General features: G+C 47.3%; 2 protein-coding genes across 2 annotated transcripts in view; one reads left to right on the top strand and one right to left on the bottom strand.

The window, feature by feature from the left end:
- Positions 1-21,378, bottom strand: part of st6galnac3 (ST6 (alpha-N-acetyl-neuraminyl-2,3-beta-galactosyl-1,3)-N-acetylgalactosaminide alpha-2,6-sialyltransferase 3) — a 49,943-nt gene extending 28,565 nt beyond the window's left edge. The window contains exons 1-2 of the mRNA XM_040172409.2: positions 21,071-21,378; positions 853-1,047 (exon numbers count right to left, since the gene is read on the bottom strand). Coding sequence (XP_040028343.1) covers positions 853-1,047; positions 21,071-21,172 — 297 coding nt within the window. The 5' untranslated portion in view covers positions 21,173-21,378. The remainder of the gene's footprint in view (positions 1-852; positions 1,048-21,070) is intronic.
- On the top strand, positions 3,683-8,106 carry LOC144405510 (uncharacterized). Its single transcript, XM_078099297.1, has 2 exons — positions 3,683-3,801; positions 3,972-8,106. Exon 2 carries the CDS (start codon positions 4,003-4,005, stop codon positions 8,089-8,091), a length of 4,089 nt encoding a protein of 1,362 aa, XP_077955423.1. The 5' UTR covers positions 3,683-3,801; positions 3,972-4,002; the 3' UTR covers positions 8,092-8,106.
- Positions 21,379-21,988: the final 610 nt, after the last annotated feature.

Here is a 21,988-nt window from a genome sequence, read left to right as displayed (position 1 = left end):
GGGGGGGGGGTCAGTGATTTAAGCAGACTTGTCTGGAGGCAGAAGGGGGTGCAGACGTGGAGATTGGTGTGATTGCCTCTGGGCCCGTGCTCGGTGGAGGAAAGTCTCCGGAGGCAGAGGATGACGCGACCACATTAATCCGCAAACAGCCTGCTGAATATTAGGCGTTGCGCTTCTCATTAAGGATCAACTGATCCATCGCAATCCGGAATCTAGATGTAACGAGGCCGAAAACGTCATTCTTCGTCAAGACGGAAATGTGCACAAATCTCTACGAGCAAAACATACAATTCTCCTTTGGGACTCCTCGACATCCAAGAGCACGATTCCTGTTTTTCACAGGCCGCCTTCCCAAACAACAAACACGCGGCTTGTTTTTTTTTACATTTTTAGGCGGTGGGAATTCAAAGGCTTTGATAATTCTATTTCCATAAATTGCGCGGGGAATAAACAACACAGGGCGGTTTGAAGGTGGAAAAATGGGATCACGGACGTGGGGCTTTGGAATTACAAAGATATCACAAACACGAGAGGCTTCAAAAGGGGCCTTCGTTATTGAGGTGAAGCTCTGTGATGGCCGGTTAATGTTAACAGGGGGTTATAGAATAGAATAAGCATCATAAAAGGAAGAACCCGTGTGTGATTTTATGGCACAAACACTGTAATAGGGAAAATGTAAAAATGTTCTAGTTAAAGTATCAGTGGTTAATGCTGTAATTGATGTAGAATATTTCCTTAAGGCCGAACAAAGTGATCAGACTGACAAGCAACTCTTAAGTACAGTCCAACACTTTGTACAAATGAAGATTTCTGTTTCTGTGTGTGTGCCTTCGGTCGTTTCGCGTCCCTTACCTCCTGTTTGGGGATGCTAACGTAGCCCAGGTGAGGTTTGAAGGCCTTGTACGGCTGCTTGGAAAACATCCAGTGGCTGCTGAACGTCTGACCGAACACGGGCGGCAGCAGGAAGTAGGGCTTCTCCGAGTAGTTCACCACGACCACGAACAGCGACACCGCCACGATCAGACTGGTGGCGATCAAGGACTTCCTCTGCAGAGGGAGAGAGACAGAGAGACAGAGAGAGAGAGTGAGTGTGAGAGTGAGAGAGCATTTAAAAACAAGCAGGACAAACGTATACAACTAATGCAACTTATAGCTTAAATGTCAAAAAAAGTTTGACAGCTCGAATTGAAGAGTAAATTTAAAAAGTTGTGGCTTTACAGTTACAGTATATAACAAATATATTCTTTGAATAGGCAAATCCTTTTGATTTGTAATACAAAAAATATATTATATTAAAAAAAACAAATATACAACATAACAACCAGGCGAGAAAAACAGAAGATGTGTGCAGTAATAGTAATACTTAAACAGACACATAATATATGCTCACTGACAGAAAAGCAGAGCTGTAAAATTGTAGCATAGTTGTCATTATACGCTTTATCAATATTTGATTTCCCCTTATTCAGTGCAATAACTCAACAACATTTTACGAATTGCCTCATTAAACGGAGACATTTGCGGCTCCCACATCATTTATTCTTCAGACTTTTAATTGAATTTATAATTTGGTTTACAAGCATAAAGTTGTACCGACTGCAAAAACATCTCCAGCACGTTGGTATCAACACAATGTGCACGTTTGCAGAGCCTCACAGGGCCACTGGCATAGTTGTAGATAGTCTGAAGCATCAACGTTAGAAGATTAAGGACCTCGTCCGCTGTGCATAAATCTCATCTCATTTTAATGTTCCAGCATCTCTAGCGAGGGAGCAACAGCTGGGGCGTCATGGTCTCGCTGTAAGAGGTTTTATGGCCCGGCAAGAAGACCAGAGAGTGATGAATAATGGATAAGAGATGGAGGACGGCAAAAGGTCTCACAGAAGAGGAGCTGTTGGCGGGGTTGAGCTGAACAGATCAATGGGGAATCAGATGGAGATGAAAACAATCTGGGTTTGGCTACGATATCAGAGCCTGAGGTGGTAATAGATTTCGGCAGAGTCATGTGTTTTTTCATATTTTTATTCATTTTTTTCCCAGGGAACTTCAATAACCTGCTTCTAATCTAACCGACAACACCAGTGGGGAAACTCCAGATTTTGCAGGAGCGATGTCTCGCCAGATTTTTTTTGAAGTTATCTGCTGGTGAGAAGATTGGACTTTTGCTTCACTCTTATTGGTGAAGCCCCCCGCGGCCAAAGTGCCTGCACCGCCACACATCGTGATCTACTACATGAGACGTCCCTGGGGAGGCGCCGGAAGGCTTCGCTTCTCACAGACAAGATCAAACATTGTAGGTGCGGGGGAGGGGATGAAAAACCATTGACCACTTGCTGCTCCAAGCGATTGCATGTACGTTACGTCACGCGATCATCCCGTGGCATCGCCGCCCATCTTTGATCACAAAACAGTGGGGTTTCAACTTCGATCTTGTTTGAAGCAGCAGAAAAAGGGCAGTAAAGAAGTGCTCAATTGAGTACTTTACAAAATGGATCACTTTCCTCGGAGGACAGACAGTCTGTTCTATGTCATCTCAATAGAGAGAAAAAGAAAGAAATGTCAGGTCATTTCGGCAAATGTTCCCTGAACGCTAGTCATCAGGGATCCATTACGGAGCATGAAACCAACCCCTTATGGAGAAAAAAGAGCGTTCTTCAGGAAAAAAAAAAAAAACGAAATCTCAGCTCAGTCTGCAGCATCCATCTGTTCTCGTGAGGACGGAACGATTTCCCCGTCTCCTTTAGCCTCAATCTGGCCACAAATCACAGGGGAAATGACGCGTCGAGCTCCCGGGGGCGATGGGGAGGCTCGGCGTGGGATTAGCGGGGTTCTGCGTCCCCCCGCCGAGCGGCTACGAGGTTTCAACATCGGAGCTTTGGGTCCACGTTAAAAAACATTGTGCTGAAGGAAGACGAGTCCGTGACCATCGGGTCAGACAGCGAAGGTCATTATGTGCAGAACGTCTTCTGGTAGTTGGCCCGGGGGATGTTTCGTTTAACATCAAAGCTGTGAGGTTTTTTTTTATTTATTTTTTTAAACCCATTTTGAAGAGTTATTGATCTCAGCACTCAGACAGAATCGTGGGATCATTGGGATCCACGCAGCTATAATCTTCCACCGGTGAGTCCGTGTGACCAGGTTACATATCAGAGGGACAAACCGCCAGAGCGTTTTTGAGGGCAACCTCCTAATCCAAGCATCCATTGTGCAGAAAATGAGATAGCAAGTAGCGGAATATAACAATGAGTACACTCACTCGTGTCCTGCACTCAATCCTTAAGCAACGACTGTGGGGAAGCAGTTATCATTGACATTGACATTTCATCCACCTTTAATGTTAATGAGTGAACTCCTTGGCAAGCAGCTGCTTGTATTCACACATCAAGCCGTTACGGAGCAACATTAGCATTCATCAGTCCAATACTCACTTTCTTATACCTCTGTTTTTGGTCTGCACCTAATTCTGAGATATATATATATATATTGTGATGAGCGTCCCAAACCCACATCAGCGTTGCCCTGGAACCTACAAGAAACACCTGCTCACCACTCATCACGAGCTGAGTGGCCACACCTGCAGCTCGTCAGCTCCGCTGCATTTAAGCTGCAGGTTCAGAAGGAACAAGAGGCCCCCTGGAGAAGACGTAAGGCTAAACCCTCTTGTGTGCGCTTGTCTCTCTAGGAAGCAGCGAGTGACCCGGCAGAACCCCTGGAGCACTGCACCGACTCCCCCACAAGCGGATTCACCACGAGCACCAGGGTCCGCAGAACCTCGCAAGCTGGACCTCTCCTAATTAAACGGTTGTAAATAAACCTTGCCCTCCGGGGACTTCACTTGAAACGGTTGTGTAGTCTGTTCCTTCCACCCCGCCACACTGGTGGAGGATGCAGGCATACTGAGTGGGAGGAACATCCGGAGGAAAACCTTTTTTTTTTTTTTACAAAACTAAATCTTTCGTTTTTTCGCTCAGCCCCCTAGGCAGCCACTCCTTTCCCGGCGACATGGATGAAGTCATTGCACGCCTAACGGAGATCAGCATGCGCCAGCAACAGATAACTGAACATCTGGCGACGCGACAAGGGCAAACTGAACAAGAGTTAAATGAACTGCGCACGGCTGCTGCACGACATGTCCCACTACCTGATCCCAGAATGAAGGTGACCCAGCTGTTGCCGAAGTTGACAGCTGATGACGATGTGGAATCCTTTCTCCAAATGTTCGAGAATACCGCAACCCAGGAGGGCTGGGACCCTGGTGACTGGGCACGCTTGGTCGCACCCCTCCTCACGGGGGAAGCCCAGCGGGCATACTTCATGCTGCCAACTGAACGGGTAGACGACTACAAGGAGCTAAAAAGGGAAATCCTGGCTCGGCTGGGCCTCTCACCAGTCTGCGCTGCACAGTATTTCCATGACTGGGAGTATAGGCCCCGCCTCCCTGCCCGGGCCCAGGCCGCAGAATTATCGCGTCTCGCGCAGCATTGGCTGCTGGAAGGAGATCCCACAGCCGCCCTTGTGACAGAGCGTGTTGTCGTCGATCGGTTCCTCCGTGCCCTCCCGAGATCCCCTCGTCAAGCCGTCGGTATGCGGAACCCTAGCACGATTACTGAGCTTGTCGAAGCTGTGGAACTGGCGGAGGCTGTCCAACACCAGGGTGCTGGAGAACGAGCTCCGCCGTTCCCCCGGAGGGTGATCCAGGAGCGACGCAGGCCAGAGGGCAACCCGCGGTCTGAAGGCAGGCCGGGGCCTCCTTCTCAAAGAGACGAATCAATGCCCACCGCAGACCCCACACCGGCTCCAAGAACCTGGCTAGCGGGCTGTATCCTACATCAGGATTTGCCAAAAGGGGCGCCGAGGGTGGACGTAGAAGTCGATGGCCGCCCGTTCGCAGCTCTTCTGGATACCGGCAGCGCGGTCAGTTTGATCCAGTCTCATATCCTCTCGCCCCGCAGACTAACCAAGGCTACCATCCCGGTCACCTGCGTGCATGGAGACACGCGACATGTTCCAACCAGGAGAGTGACCATCTCCGCTGGCCCTGACTCATGGCCGATGGACGTGGGCCTAGTGAAGGGTCTGCCGGTACCAGTCCTTATCGGTAGAGACTGGCCGGGCTTGGATCGCCTGCTGGCCGCGAACGTGCCATTTGCCAGTCCTCGACGGGCCCACCTCCAAAGGCGGCCAGGAAAAAGAACCCGTCATCGTCCCGTCTTGCTGGCCTCCGACAGCGGGAGAGATGGTGAGTCCCCACCCCCTCATTCTAACCTTTACCATGACCTTTTCCAACAGGTGACAGGAGGCGGGTCGTTTGCCAGGGAACAACGGGAAGACGACCGCCTAAAGCACTGCTGGGCTCAGGTGCGCATGGTTGAGGGAAAAGAAACTCAACCGGGGCCCCATCCTCTCCCGCATTTTGTCGTCCAAAACGGCCGGCTCTATTGTGTTGCACAGCGAAGGGGGGAAGAGAAGAAGTTGTTGGTGGTACCCCGAACAAAGACAGAGACGGTCTTAGAGCTGGCACACTCCCATCCCTTGGCGGGCCACCTTGGAGCCAACAACACCATTCAGCGGGTCCGTGACCGATTCCACTGGCCAGGATTGGACGCCGAGGTGAAACGATTCTGCCAGGCCTGCCCCACTTGTCAGAGAACATCTCCACGGACCCCTCCCCCCAGCCCACTGATTCCACTGCCGGTCATTGAGGTACCCTTTGAGCGCATTGGAATGGATCTCGTAGGGCCATTGCCTAAGTCGGCCCGGGGGCATGAACACATCCTCGTCATTGTGGATTACGCCACCCGGTATCCTGAAGCAGTGCCTCTTAGGAAAGCCACGGCCAAGGCCATCGCCAAGGAGCTCTTCCTTCTCTATAGCCGGGTGGGCATCCCCGCCGAAATCCTGACAGACCAGGGAAGCCCTTTCATGTCCCGGCTAATGGCTGACCTGTGCGCCCTCCTTAAAGTGAAACAACTGAGGACCTCTGTCTACCACCCCCAGACAGACGGTCTCGTGGAACGCTTCAACCAGACCCTGAAGCGGATGTTACGGCGGGTCGCAGATGAAGACAAGCGGGACTGGGACCTCATGCTCCCCTACGTGCTCTTCGGAATACGGGAGGTGCCTCAGGCGTCGACAGGCTTCACCCCGTTCGAGCTCTTATTCGGACGCCAGCCCAGAGGCCTCCTGGACGTGGCCAAAGAGGCGTGGGAACATCAGCCGGCCCCCCATCGCTCGGTGGTAGAGCATGTGAAGGAGATGAGGGAAAAGATCGACCGGGTCATGCCGCTAGTCCGGGAACATCTCGTCAAGGCCCAACAGGCGCAGCAACGGTATTACAATCGAGCCGCCCAGCCACGAGAGTTTCAGCCAGGAGACCGGGTCATGGTTCTTGTCCCCAACTCCGCCTGTAAGTTCCTGGCCAGTTGGCAGGGCCCGTACACCGTCATCGAGAAGGTTGGGCCGGTCACGTATCGTGTCCGACAGCCAGGCCGGCGAAGAACAGAGCAGCTCTACCACATTAATTTGTTGAAGAAATGGGTGGGGACAAGGGACCAGCTCGCCGCCCTCGCCACCATCGACTCGCCGGTAGTGGACATGGACGCCCAGCTGTCGGCAGCCCAGAAGTCAGAGCTGCAGCACCTGGTCTCTCAGTTCTCGCATGTGTTCTCCTCCAACCCCGGGCGGACCCAGATCCTCCAACATGAGATCCACACACCACCCGGAGTGGTCGTCAGGCAACGGCCCTACCGAATCCCAGAGGCTCGTCGGAAGGCTATTGAGGAGGAAGTCCAACACATGCTGAAGTTGGAGGTGATTGAACCATCCAAAAGCCCTTGGTCCAGCCCGGTTGTCATGGTACCAAAACCGGATGGCACCCTCCGCTTCTGTAACGACTTCCGGCGCCTAAATGAAGTGTCTGAGTTTGACGGATACCCCATGCCTCGAGTGGATGAGCTCCTTGAACGTCTGGGAAGGGCCCGGTATATCTCCACCCTAGATCTGACCAAAGGGTATTGGCAGGTGCCCCTTTCCGAAACAGCCAAACCCAAGACGGCTTTCACTACCCCCAGTGGACACTGGCAATACCGGACCCTTCCCTTTGGCCTACACGGAGCTCCGGCCACCTTCCAACGGATGATGGACATCTTGTTGAGGCCTCACCAGTCCTATGCCGCAGCGTACCTGGATGATGTAGTTATCCACTCCGAGACTTGGGAAGACCACCTAAATCGGTTGCGGAGGGTGCTACTGGAGCTGCGCAGGGCTGGACTCACCGCCAACCCCCGAAAATGCCATCTGGGCCTGTCTGAGGCGAACTATCTGGGTTTCCAGGTGGGAAGAGGAGTCATCAGACCCCAGGAAAAGAAGGTTGAGGCAGTCCGCGCCGCCCCAAGACCCAGTACAAAGTCCCAGGTACGAGCCTTCTTGGGGTTGGCGGGTTATTATCGATGTTTTATACCTAACTTCTCCTCTTTAGCCTCCCCTCTGACAGACCTAACCAGGAAGGGTCAGCCAGAGAAAATCAACTGGACGCCCGAAGCTGAGGAGGCATTGAGAAAAATAAAGATGGCATTGACGGCAGAGCCGGTCCTAAGAGCGCCAGATTTTGGCTGTCCTTTCCTGCTGCAAACAGATGCGTCCGATACAGGACTGGGAGCCGTCCTGTCCCAGATTCAGGAAGATGAGGAGCATCCTGTCTTGTACCTCAGCCGGAAGCTGACCCCGGCCGAAAAAAACTACGCCGCGGTGGAGAAGGAAGCTCTGGCCATCAAGTGGGCAGTTCTGGAATTACGGTATTACCTCCTAGGCAGGCGATTCACTCTCTTTACAGACCATGCGCCCCTCCAGTGGATGGCCCGCGCCAAGGACACGAACGCCAGGGTGACACGGTGGTTCCTGGCACTCCAGGACTTCCACTTTGAAGTCCGGCACCGTGCCGGAGCAGCAAACTCTAATGCGGACGGCCTTTCTCGGATCTGGTCGGCTTTTGTGGGTCTGTCAGGGGTCACTCCCCACCAACCCCGTACATCACCCCTACTAACATCCTATTATTCCACCAGGCCAGGACAACGCTTAGGGGGGGGAGTGTGATGAGCGTCCCAAACCCACATCAGCGTTGCCCTGGAACCTACAAGAAACACCTGCTCACCACTCATCACGAGCTGAGTGGCCACACCTGCAGCTCGTCAGCTCCGCTGCATTTAAGCTGCAGGTTCAGAAGGAACAAGAGGCCCCCTGGAGAAGACGTAAGGCTAAACCCTCTTGTGTGCGCTTGTCTCTCTAGGAAGCAGCGAGTGACCCGGCAGAACCCCTGGAGCACTGCACCGACTCCCCCACAAGCGGATTCACCACGAGCACCAGGGTCCGCAGAACCTCGCAAGCTGGACCTCTCCTAATTAAACGGTTGTAAATAAACCTTGCCCTCCGGGGACTTCACTTGAAACGGTTGTGTAGTCTGTTCCTTCCACCCCGCCACAATATATATATATATATATATATATATATATATCTTTAGAGGCTAAATTCTGTTCCCGGCTAGTTGCTAAGTGTTTCTGCCTGCTGTTTGCTGCTGCAGTAAATTGATCAAAGCCTTTTTGATACTTTCAAGTATCTGAATAACTTCTCCACCTCTGACAACATCATCTTTGGTATAAGGATGCGACTGCTCAGTGTTTGGCCTAGATTAGTAAATATCCCAAATTGCGTTTTGGCATAAATTACTGCATCATTGATAGGCAGTGCATTTGAAAGTAGTGAAATGATAAACAAGAAAGTGGCCCATCCAATAGCGTGATGAATGAAAGGCTTTTTATTTCTCCATACATATTGTGCAATCAAAATGTCCCCTCCATCAGGCTCTATTTGGGCATGAAGAGAATACGATTTCACATAAAGACGGGCGCTCCAGCTCAGTAAACAACCGGACCCCACTGAAGCGCGATCCAAAAAACTAATCGCAGTGGGTATTGGAATAATGAGATGCTCAACCTGAATAAAGTGGCTCATGGAAAAACATATCTGGGAGCATTTTCCAAATTCCTCCTGGGCCATTGAGGGGAAAAAAAACAGAAATTACATTTGCAATGCAAAAACGCCACGTCCCTGGCAACCTGAGTCTTGCCACGGCGGTCCAGCGAGCAGTTGAGATTCAATTTCAATTAAGGTGTTTGAGAAAATATGTACAGTCTTTCTCGCACTCTTCCTCCTACTCGTCCTCTCTTTCTAAAGCCTTAGTGCTGTTCTCTGGGGGAATGAGACGGGAGCATAAAGAAAGAACCACAGACAGAGAGTGGGGGGTCCAGACACGTTCCCTGATTCCTGTCACTTTCCCAGCAAAGGTCTCGCTTCAAAAGTCATCCAAGTGCGAGATAACAAACTATTATTTTCCCCGGAGGAGGAGGTCGACGCTTCGCTGCTGGTTACACGGTCACGCACAAGTTCCCCTCCAAATTCAACAGACCGGAGCTCCGACTGCTGCGCGGCCTGTGCAAGATCATTAATACAATTTCTAGATGTTATTGCATTGATATGAGGTTCATCACTATACAATAAATTCATGAGCTATTTACGCAAGTCTTTTGGGTCTTTTTCTGCCTATTTCAGTTAAACGTTGTGCTTTCAAAATGTATTTAAAGCACAGGAATGTTATAAGCAGGTGGGTTAGATTGTCACGTAACCACCGCTCTGCATTAATGAAATGGAGAAGTGAGCTAATGCAAAGGAATAAAAGGCGTCTCTTTGCGTGCTGCATCTGGAGGCCCGGACGTCTGAATGAACGAGCTGCTGCAGCAAAGTTCACCGCTCGTCGGAGAGCTTTGCCGCCTGCCGGTCCCCGCAGAGCCCAGCAGAGGGGGCAGTCACCTCACACAGCTCTCGCGTGGCATCTGGATGGGAAGCCGAGGTGTTAATGCCTCACTTCTTCAAAAGACAGAGCCCCCGGTGAGCCTCTCCATGGCTATTCTTCTGCACTGGAGAAACATCATTAATCATTAAAAATGAGAATAGGGTTTTCCTGGATTATTAACTGCCACTGACTGGTATTGGTTCATTACGGTATCCATTTGATCATGCAACACATAAGGGAAGAGGAAGAGTCAAATGAAATGAGAATAGATAAAGCAATGATTTGGGGGAACAGGTCAAATCTTTGCAGCTTTGCACACCCCCATTTGAGCAGAAGTGGGATTTCTGGTTCTGTCAATAGCAGACTGTTAAAGTCCTGCTCTTCTTTCTAGGAATAATTTATACTTACTAGCACTGGTTTAATCTCTAACCATGTGATCAATTCCATAAGCTATAAAAATAGTCTTCCATGTAAAGTTCTTATCTGAAAAGCAACCGGTAAGTCCAGCTGTCAAACGTCGCACAGTAAAAAGCACAAATACCTCAAAACTGTATCAAAGTACAGTACTTGTGTGAATGTTGCCTACGTAGTTAGACTCCGAAGACAGCCGCTTAGCGCTGTTTGGATGTTTTCTTCTTCCAGCACAGTAACAAAGCATCATCATGCTGGATGATATCACCCTTATCGGCGGTGAAATATGAAAAGAAAATCCTTGAATTCAGGTCAAATGAACACTAATCTGCTCTGTTGGCATGATAGAGCTTCATTATAGTGCAGAACATCACAGAGAATCTTAATCTGTCACCAAAAAAATAATCAGTTCACTTTCATGTGGTTGAAACTCTGCGGGCAGGAGGGGCAACAATGACGAGGAAACATCCAAACATCAACAATAATCCTGTTCTAATCAGTGAACAGGGATGTAAAGTGCAAAAGTCTGCGCGTGTGCGTGCGTGACCGTAAAGCAGTCACAACCGGTTTGACTAATGCATATCTGATATCAAATAGGACATAATCCCCACAAGCATAAAGGATTAAACACTCTACAATATTCATTGCCCGCTCTGGAAGTTTTGGGGCGAGGAAAAAAATTAAAAATAAATCTAATGAAAAACACGCCGCAGAATTCTCACGGAAAGAGTCCCGTGAAGCTCTGCTTGGTCAGCTGATGCGTCCCAAGGTCGGAGGGCAGCCTGACTGTAAACACGCAGTAGCTCCATGTATCACACCACCTGCTCCACCTACTCCCTCTTTTATGGGCAAATTGAGACTTAATGTGGTTCAAAAAAATAATAATAATCATGTTCCCTCTTCTGCAATATCTAAAACTTCAATTGTCCAGGGTTTATATTTAGAGAGAACGTCTAGCTGAATTCAGGCAATCACAGAAAATGACATCTGCCGCCCACTTATGACCAGAGCCCTTCCAGCTACATCCTGCTGTAATATGGGATCCTTAAAGTAGCTGGCTCTTAAAGTCACAGATGGCCGGGGGGCGAGGGGGGGGGGGGGGGGGGGGTCAAGGGGAGACCCGAGGAGGAAGCTGCTACGCGGTAAATGAACCTGCCGCTCGGCAGCCATCGCGACCCGACTGCAGACACTCGGCTGGCGATTCGCGAGAGAAGATGCCACATTCGTGCCCCTTCGCAGCGGAACGGCAATTATTCCCCCCCCCGTCTCTTAGAAGGCTGAAGGGCCGAAGGAGAGTGGAGGAGATGTGGCCGTTTCGGGAACAACATCGACCGGAGAAAATCCATTTCCATTTGCCAAATGCCAGCGCAGGATTACTGACATTTAGCAACTGATATTTCCCCTGAAACTTGACGATATCCCTCCATTACCCCGCGATGGAGCCCCATTTCATTGGTGGCGATTGCACACAGCGTGACTGCTCACACAGATCATTTGAGTGTATAAATCAGCAGTGCCAACATTGGAGAATCTGAAAGGATCAGACGGATGCGGCACATCATCCGGAGCCGACTTGCTTGAGCAAGCAGACCGTCCGGCCTTCGCGCAGGTTTTTTCTGAAGGCGTCATTTGTTAAAAAGAAATGTGTGCGACAAGGAAACTTCTCCTCAAGGATGCTGGAGACAGAAAGCAGCAATCATCTGCAGAAAAACCCCAAGTATCAGTTGGTTATACCGGCACAAATAAGTCAGGCTCATGCAAGCTTTCTGTTAAAAAATGTTACGTCTCAAAGGCAGATAGATTACCCGCAATACATCACGCAAAAGCCCCCCCAGGAAATCTGGTTTCAGGAGGCGACAGAAGGTTTTTCAGATGCTTTAATCAATCTTTCTGGGTTAAGACCGAAAATAGCCACCAGACTAGCTGATTATGACAATAATTGTTAGTTACTCCACCCTTCACTCGACTGATGATTCACAATGTTTCCAGTACATCATCTTTTTTTTTTTTTTTTGGACCGACGGGGAGGAATTTGCTCTCATCCTCCCGAGGCGCAGAACAAATAGGATATGCAGATTTTTATCGGGAATGTGTTGTTTTTTAAGATACAAACATACAAGTCCAACTCTGAATTTTTATTGAGGGATTAAAATTCCAACAGAATCCTCTTTGTTTAAGGCAGCGGAGATTTCTCAACACAAAAACAATGGAATGCAGCTTTTTGTTTTCCATTAATCCTCTTTAGATTGTGAGAGCTTGAACCAAAAGCATTGTGAAATTTAAGTGGAGCAGCTGTTGCAACACAATGAACCAACCAGCCAGGTAAACCAAACAGATCAGCTATTTCTGCAGGGGCTCATTGTGGAAAACAACAACTTAGTTTACAGAGACCATCAAAACCTCTATGGTGCTGCTGCAATGTGTTAGCAGAACTCAGGGGAGGAAGGGTGCTGCTTTGTTGCAGAGAGAAATATACCCGGATCTTGTTTATCGAAGGAGAGGATCCCTCAGCACGCCTGGACAGAGGAAGCTGAGCCCTGAATTTCAAGCAAAAGACGAGTCAATGTTATTTCTATGTTTATTCATTTTGTCTGATTAATATTACAAGTGCTTGTTTGTTAACTGGCCCCTGGCATCTTATTTTTCGAGCAGTGACTGCTTAACCAACCAAGTTAATCATCCTGGGTCCACATCAAAAACTAAAATGCCAGCTTGTGGGGGGGAATTTATTATATTGAACTTATTAGATATGACTGCTTGAACACATGCCATCCAAACTCCCGCAATTATTCTCTGTTTAAAAGCCGTAAAAAGATATTTGAGGGTTTTGCATCATCGTTAATTGTCACAAGTAGAACAAATCTCAGATTCCACAAAAACAGCAGCCCGGTGGGCGGAAGCAACATTACCCAAATTACATTGTGACATTTTTTGAACCGCCCATTCCTTTTTCTCCCAGCAGAAGGTTCCCGGGAACGCGTGAGCGGATTGCGTTCCATGAAAAGAAATCGACTTGCACTTTGTTTAATGCCCTCACTTAACTGCCAGGCTGTGTCCGTCAACCCGACGGAGGCAATCAGCCTCCCCGGGCAGCGGCGGCCCAGATCACCACCGGGCCTCCATCGGGGATGACAACAGCGGCACTTTGATTAGCTGGCTCGGGTCGAGAGCCCTTCGGGAAGCAGCCTACACCGCGAGCAGAGCCGGCCGCCATCGAGCACGACACTGACACCTCTACGAGAAAGAGAGAGAGAGAGAGCGAGGAGGACACGAGGCGGAGAGACAATAGCTGTGGGCATCACGTCTGGGGACGTCTCCGACGTCGTCTGCGAACTCGACCGAGGGGATGAATATAAATCCGAACACGCCGCAGCAATAAATCGAGCTTAAAAACGCCGGTCTGGAGGGAGGCGGGCGTGGCACAGTTGGACGACACTAATGCAATTACAGGGATTTTCTGCTCGCGCCGACGCGTTCGAGGGCGGAGCGCGGAAAGCTCGAGGCGAGCCGAGGCAACAAAATAAAAAGCGGTCTGGAAGAAGATGCACGCGGGCTCTGAGGGGCGCCGGGCTGCTCCTGATGAGCTGGACCAGTTTGGACTCTTCAATTTCGTGGGCCACAAATGAATCGACAGGGATTTCATTAAACTGATGATATTTCATTCATACCCAAAAGAAGAACCCCCCCCCACCCACCTGTCGTAGGCCCGTTGGCCTGTACTCAACAAGCACCACTGGATAATAAATAGGAGTCTTTCTTTCGCTCGGGGACCCTTCAGCAGAGCAAATACTTAAACCACAATCTTCCTACGCGCCTGCTGCCACTTTCGATTCAGTAGGACTTATTTGGTCAATTGGACGATACTTTTAAGCCACGTCCCGGTCTGGTGAGAGCATTACTCCTCATCAAACACGGCCTCTGCTGATCGCTCTCCTCTGGGGCTTTGGCTCGGTGGGCAGCGAGGCCTTGCCAACAGCCCGATGTGCAGCGGGGAGACGTGCCAAATGTAATTCAGCAATAGTGCAACACGCTCAAACGAGTCCAACTGGCTGGGACTGAGTCTGTAACTACTGGATGTTTGGAAGTAAACACAAATTGAGGACATAAAGGCTCCTAAAAAGTTGACAGAATAGCCCCCAAAAAGTTTGCACTGAAATTAAAACAGGGAGGAGAAATATAAAAAGATACAGAAAAAAAGCAAAAAAATGAATTATCACTTCCAGATTACTGCTATTTTAATAGACAAATAAATAATAGATGGATTTAAAAAAATAAAAAAATAGATGTGTAACCTCTGCTGGGGGTTGATACTGTGGGTCAAAGGTCGCAGCGAAGCCGGAACTGAGTCAGGAAGCCCCGCTGGAGTCTGACCTGAAGGAGTTTCCTGTGAAACTGCATGACTTCTCATTTGGGGCGGAATCTGAACCAGCAGCATGAACGAAAAGCAAATAGAAAACCTCTCACTGATGATAAATACAAAGGTTATATAAGGACATTAGTTTTTAACTAGGACTTTCTCACAGCAATAGTTTGTTCCAGCTGCTGAACTTGTGTTTTGTAAATAAATATATTTGGGTAACAGCTAAGGGACATTTCATTTTTTTATGTGTGTTTAATATACGATTAATCAGTTAAACAAGAATACGACTGTTGGATTCCTCCGGCATGAAAGTAATTGTTATTAGCGGCCCAAACAGGTTGTCTATCGTACCAACTTTCTCTTGACACCTACCGGTCAATTCACAACCTCATCCTGCCGCATTGCAAACCAGACACATTTATCTAACAGCTTGTTGACAGTACGCCCCACCGCACACAGACTACGCGCACACTGGTCATCCCATCCGGTATTCATCATTTCCACGCAGCAGTAAGTCGGCAAATCACCTCCCGAAAAAACATCACGGCGGGTGACGCCATGTGACCACGGACGGCCTGTCGTCTGACTCACGGCTCGTACAGGAGGACACTTGCTCATGGGAAGCTGGTTAAAGAGGGAAGTGTTAAAGGTCCTTATCCTATAACGGGGGTTGACCCTTTAATCCCTGACGCATCAGACAGGTTGAAGACAAACACGGGGGCCAGCTGATGATATGAAAATGATCCTCCCCGAGACCACCAACGTATGTCTCACAAAGAGGATTAAAGAGCGTCTCAAGCTGTTTGGGCATCTGTAGATCACGGAGGAGCTGGAGAAGATTTTGAATGATTGAAAGGAATTCTGATATGAAAAATTCAAATGAAATTCGGAACTATTGAAATTTTGATGTGTGCGTGAGTGTGTGTGTGTGTGTGTGTCTGTGTGTGTGTGTGTGTGATGTGGGGGGGTCACAACACAAGGCAGAAGGAGTCGCTGCAAACGGAATACAGCACTTAAGACCGTTTCAGTGGCGACAATCTTCTCTTTCACAATCTTTGGGAGCCAAAATCATCTTTTTAAACGACGATGCTGCATGTTCTGCAATGTGCTTTGTCTGGGAGAACAACGGCATCGCATTTCATTTCACTCTTTTCTGCATGAATACCCGGTGTGTGTCCCTGTCTGAGGTTAATTAAGAACCTTACAGCTTATGATGGCTCATTTGTGAATGCATGTAGAGTAATAATAGAGGTTACAGCCCAGCGGGTCCATGTGAGCGCCATGTAATCGTATGCTGCTGACCGGGGACGACCACTACAGAGTGAAACATAATTTGTAGGTTCCCTTACAACCTCTTTCATTAAGCTCTTCTCTTTTTATTTTTGGAGACAGAAAGAAAATGAGCGCTCAAAGCGGCGCGTGATTAAACCACGCGAGGGTCACCAGCGACTACCTGACCGGAGATCAGGCAAAGTCTTAAGTCCTGCCAGATGCTGGCGAGGCTGCTGGTGTGAGCGACGGATCCGCCGGCCCGCTTCCAACGACCACGGCCGACGACCACGGGGCCGCTGGATTAACGGCCATATGTGGAGCGAGGTCATCCCCCTTCCCTGAGCAGTGGGAACGAGCTAAACCGTGATAGCTTCTCCATCAGCAGTGTGTGTGTGTGTGTGTGTGTGTGTGTGTGTGTGTGTGTGTGTGTGTGTGTGTGTGTGTGTGTGTGTGTGTGTGTGTGTGTGTGTGTGAGATGTGGGCTACATTACCACGATAAAGAAGCCACGCGCGTAAATGGTTCCCCATGTGGGCTCTACAGGCGTTTTAGAGAACGGACGGCAGCAGCAGGGACAAAGACTTTTCTTTTTTTCATTCAGTCGGGAGTTCAGCCAAAGTCAAACTTCAAATTTGAATTCAAGGGAATATGAATTGTTCCACAGCTTTGAGGCATATTTGTTTTTTCAACCAGGATAAAAGGTTTCTCGGACACATTAGTGGAAACGATTTTCTAACTGGGTTCAAAGTGATCCTTTTTCCACTGTATTTGAGATACGATGTAAAAAAGACTATTGGCGTTTTTTTCATCTTTAGATCTCAGAGAATGACTTAAAAGTTATTTCAAGGCCGAGTTGCTTTCTGGTGGAAAAACTAGTTAATGGAGACGTTGTATCTTGGTTTGCATAATGTACGGTTTCCTGTAACTTACCAAACAAAATACACAACAATACAAAGTTTCTACAATGAACTAACATTCTTACACCGACGTGACATATAACCAGTTTAATGTAGGCAGCGCAACAGAAAAATGAATAAAACTGCATCACCATTATTAATTACGATTCAGTTACCCAGCAGGTATTAATATTACAGCCGTAGTTGGACTATCAAATACAACTTGTAACAATAATCCTTTCTGGAGGGATTTTCACTCTTTATTGATTTGTATCACACTTATTGAAGAGTAAAACTAAACCTTTGCTATAAAACAACTTGAAAAAAAGAAAAAGTTAGTTGAATCATCGACTAAAACTATTACAAGCCAAACAGGTTCTCCTTCAGGACCCAACGCACCCAGAACTTTGAAACAATCAAAGACCTTGTGTGGACTTTATATTCAAGAAGAAAAACAGATTTGATTTGAGATTTGATAAAACTTTGAAAACAAACCGCAGCCTCGTTCAACATCCTGCCGGCGCCTAAAACTCTTCCCAAAACTGTGGCGCTTTTTATCAGCCTGCCTTCTGTTGTAACACAATCACACGGGGACACGGGGGGACTGAATTGCCATTCATCTGTGAAACTCTGAAGAACTGGGACACTCTCTGCATTCCCCGTTCCAACACCTCTCCACACACACACACAAATAACTGTGTGTGTGTGTGTGTGTGTGTGTGTGTGTGTGTGTGTGTGTGTGTGTGTGTGTGTGTGTGTGTGCCTACATTCATTAATCTGTCTCCTTTGTGTTCTTTCTACTCGCACCCACCCGCCTGAACCAGCCTTGTTCTGTCGCCGGCGGCTACAGGAGCACGCAGCAGAATTACCATCTTTTTCCACGATGCTCACGCTGACCCGTTGACGACGATGGAGGACAACGGCCGCAGCCTTTTCTCCCGGCTCGAGCGCAGGCTCTTCACGGTGTGAACTCGCTCCGATTAAAAAACCCAGGGCGTAAACAGAGAAGGGAACCCAAAGCAGCAGCTCTGTGCCATCAGCCTCTCTGGGACGGGATGCCGCTTTAAGGAATGCACGCTCGCATGCACCTGAACCCCCCGGGGGGGGGGAATAACTCACATTTGATCAAGTACTTTAATTAACTAGATGGATTTTGCTACTTTTTAATACTTCTAGATCGCTACATTTCAGGAGGAAATTCTGTACTTTTCAGTCCACTGCATTTATTTTACAGTTAATGGTTAGAAATAACAAGACAAACATTTGGTTAAAGATGAAATATGTAGCCGATCTAGTTGGAGCCTTCACTCAGTTTAGTATATGAACTGTATTCGCAGATACCGACTCAATCACGTACCAATAGCCGATGAGGTTATCCACAGTTTATTAGCAGCACCGGTCGGCCGGTAGATTCATTTGTCTTATGGGTGTTTCAGTCTGACCGTGAGTTCAACGGGATTTATTTAAGTACCTAATAGCCGCTGGGCACATCTGACTAATGTAACAAGAAAGCTGGTGTCATTTAATTAAATGTTACAGCTCATTTACTTTGTCCATCCCTCAGCAGTTTGTACCATATAATTATATCTTCCATTTTCTTGTCCAATTTATGAGAAAGAATATAATACTACAGTGTCAAATCTAGCGTGAAGTGATCTCCCGTCGTGGATAACAAAAACAGCCCGAGCGTTTGGAAAGTGACAAGTCGCTGACAGACGCGTTTCTTCCCGTGGGGGCGGCGGGACGATTGACGGGCAACAAAGTGCCCTTTAAATGAAATGAAAACTTATTTCTCAAATGTGAAACTGTGAAACTGGTCAAAAATAAATAAATACAGATCAAGTCTGACAAGACCAAACCGAGACTGGGAGGTGCTTAAAAGAGGAATAAACATGTGGACTGAATGCAGCAGAATGACGCAGAGGTTCTTCCACTACAATGATGATGATGATGATGATGATGGATTCACCCATTACTGTATTACAGGTGTCCCTGTGCATTAGATCATGAGATCATTTCATATTAGCATTAACTGGGTTTCCTCATAATCACACTGTGATTATAATTGTGTATAATTGAGTGATTCCAACAAGCAAGTTTGTTTGTGCTCAATAGGAACAAATCGCAGTTCTTCAAATGTTCACTTTGTGGGAAATTTAGAACATGGTGAAATTTTCAGACAATTCCAGAGTTTCACTGTTCATTACATTAGAGATAAAACTTTTTAATCAATTGCTTAACCTTTTTCTGTAAGGAAAAATGAAAAATAAAACTTCCAATCTCGCATTTCAGGATCAGGAATCAGGAAACATGTATTGCCATAATATGTCACACATACAAGGAATTTGACTTGGCGGTTTGGTGCGTAACAGCAGACAGTGGACGACAATGGACGACAAGACAACAGTGCAAAATAAAATATAATGCTATGGGTTAGTAATATATGTATCTATGTAAGGTTTTGCTACATTTCTTTGTCTTGAAAGAAAGTAACGGTAGTATCGGAAAATGCTCGGAAAATAATGTTGACATTTACCTGTAGTGACCATTTTTCGCAATTTACTTTACATTTCAAAGATTCAACAACTGACCGCCATCATTTGTAGATCAATGAACTAATAAAAGAGGTCCTGCCTGGGTCCAAGTGGACTTCATGTCTGCTGCTGCATTGATAAAGGACGGGTGATCCAGATGCCAGACTTTGGTGCACTTGTGTTTAAGTAAATGGGGGCGAGCATGGAGAGTTCAGCCATAAACCATTAAATCCTTGTTCTTTCAACTTGGACTGAAACGTGATCTGATACAATTAAGAAAAGAAAAACACACATATGGACTGATATTTTTGGGCTAACGGTGCATGTTTGGTTCCCTTGTCATTGCTTTCCAAATCGATCGTGGCTCTATCCAGCAGCTCAAACGAAGACTGCTGCTTTACCATACAAAGCCAAACGGGGGCTCGCCGATCAGACTTCAATCACCGACAGATTAATATACTAATGAGTCTGATTATAACAGATTGGACTCGGCCTGTCAGATTTGGGTACATGTAGGACTTCACTGTATGCTCCCTTCAGTTTGCTTCAGTCATTCAAACTGTGGCACACAAATAAGTTTGGTTACATCGTCACCAGGATTATTGAACACTACTGACATTAACATTCATCATCAGTTCCAGATACAATATTAAGATTTGATTCTTGCCTCTGCTTTATATCACTGCACATGGAATACCCTTTGGACAAAACAACTTCTGCAAGTCAAGCGAGTTATTTCAGTTGGTTCCAGTTCCTCAAATGTAAGATTTTGCTGTTACTTAGCTGTGATCTACTATTAGAAACCTGAATAACTTTATGTGTTGAACTGTTGGTCAGACTCTAGAAGCAATTTGATAGGAAACCGTGGACTCTCAAAGACTGTTTTCTGCTCTTATGTGACATTTAATCAAACGCTACATCAAGAAATTACAAAGAGGGAAAATGATGTATAACAGAAATATTTCTGTAGTAAACTACTAGTCTATTACTCGGCTAATTTAGAAAAATGTCAAATGAAATATTATCGATTAAACCAGCGAGTCATTTTAATCAAAAATACCACACATTTGCTCATTTCTATTTATCAAACGTGAAGCTTTCTCTTTGACAGTTTGTTTGATACAACTAGACGTCACCGTAGACTTGTAAACAACTTTTATATACATATTTCACGGCTTTCTGACATTTTGTAGAGAAATGAGCAGAGGAAAGTTGACAACTTGTGTGTGTTTGTACAATATACGACCAGCTAAGCTCTTCTGGTGTTGTGAATGTCAACATCTGTAAATGATTGAGTTTGATCCGAACATGTGAAAAGGATGGAAGAGGACGGAGAGAGATGCTGGGGAACTGTAGAAAACTTTCTCCTCGTTTGTAAGGCAGCTGTTGCTGATGTTGCACACAAGTCCTCACACAGCGTGAACCGCTGAACATGAGGCAACACACACAAACGTCAACCAAATGCAACACAAAAAACACCACGGCCTTTTCTGTTCCTTCCTTTGCACGAGCCTAAACCCCAAATTCAGAGTGCCCCCCCCCCCCCCCCCCCCCCAAAAAAAAAAACAGCCAGGCGAGCGGACAGCAAGCAGGAGCCTCCGCGCAGCATCACAGGCGGCTCGCGTTTCACATCTGCTGACACGCACAGTAAAGGCGACCCGCGCCAGGAGATTCTCCTTTCCTCCCCTTTCCCCTCGCTGGTTGCAATGTGTGCGTTCCTCTTCCTCCTCCTCCTCCTCCTCCTCTTCCTCTTACCTTGCACATCCAGGCCATTCTTATTTCCACGCAGACAATGGTGGGCCGCTGGTTTTTCGTCCGCCCCGAGAAGCCGATCCGCGCGCCCGTTTCCGAACGCATTTATTCACGTGCGCATCTCGAGCGGCCGCGCGCGTGCGATGCGGGAACACGCGGGGATCGGCTGCATAAATATTCGGCGTGTACCGTTATTCGTCTGATCGGTCGGTTTTTTTCTTTTCTTTTTCTTTTTTTCTCTCTCAGCTCGCTGGGACACTGGAACGACGCCGCGCTGCTACTGGTCGGCGCAGACGCAGAGCCCCGCCCCCTCCGGCGTTACGTCACCACCGCTGATTTCCTGACTTCTGCTTTTTACAAAAACAGAGAAATCTAAGAGAACGTATCCAGAGAATTTTTATTGTTTTTATTAAAGTTGTGTACAATGAAACAATTCTCGGTAAATGCATGGAGCATTCCGTACAATAAAGGGAAATAAAACACCCGTGACAAAATTATACACAAATTAAAAATATATTTTTAAAAAGGTGAAAAAAGAAGACAGCGGTAGAAATTAAAACCCACTGAATATTTGCAATAATAATAAAATCAGTATTGATATTTGTAGTATTCACATAAATACCAATGAACGCAGCATCATTATCAAAGGGTCTCCATTCTCCGTTCTTTACATTACGAGATTTTAATTTTTACGAGTTCTTTCCCTTGAGTGCACTCGTTACCAAACCCAAGCTTCCCAATGGATAAACAACATAATGCAAGACAACAAGACTCGCCATTCCCCTCACGTGGTTCTTCAGCTAACGTATAATTCTGTCAGTCTAATTGTCATTACTGTAATTTTATTTATCAGCCTATTCGGGTACAGAGAACATCTATAGCATGTCTCTCCATCCTAAAGATCAACAGTGTTTCACACCA

The sequence above is a fragment of the Gasterosteus aculeatus genome, chromosome 3 (assembly GCF_964276395.1).
Source record: "Gasterosteus aculeatus chromosome 3, fGasAcu3.hap1.1, whole genome shotgun sequence".
Classification (NCBI taxonomy): domain Eukaryota; kingdom Metazoa; phylum Chordata; class Actinopteri; order Perciformes; family Gasterosteidae; genus Gasterosteus; species Gasterosteus aculeatus.
Note: the sequence above shows the minus strand (reverse complement) of the source record. Positions and strands in the feature narration are given on the sequence as shown.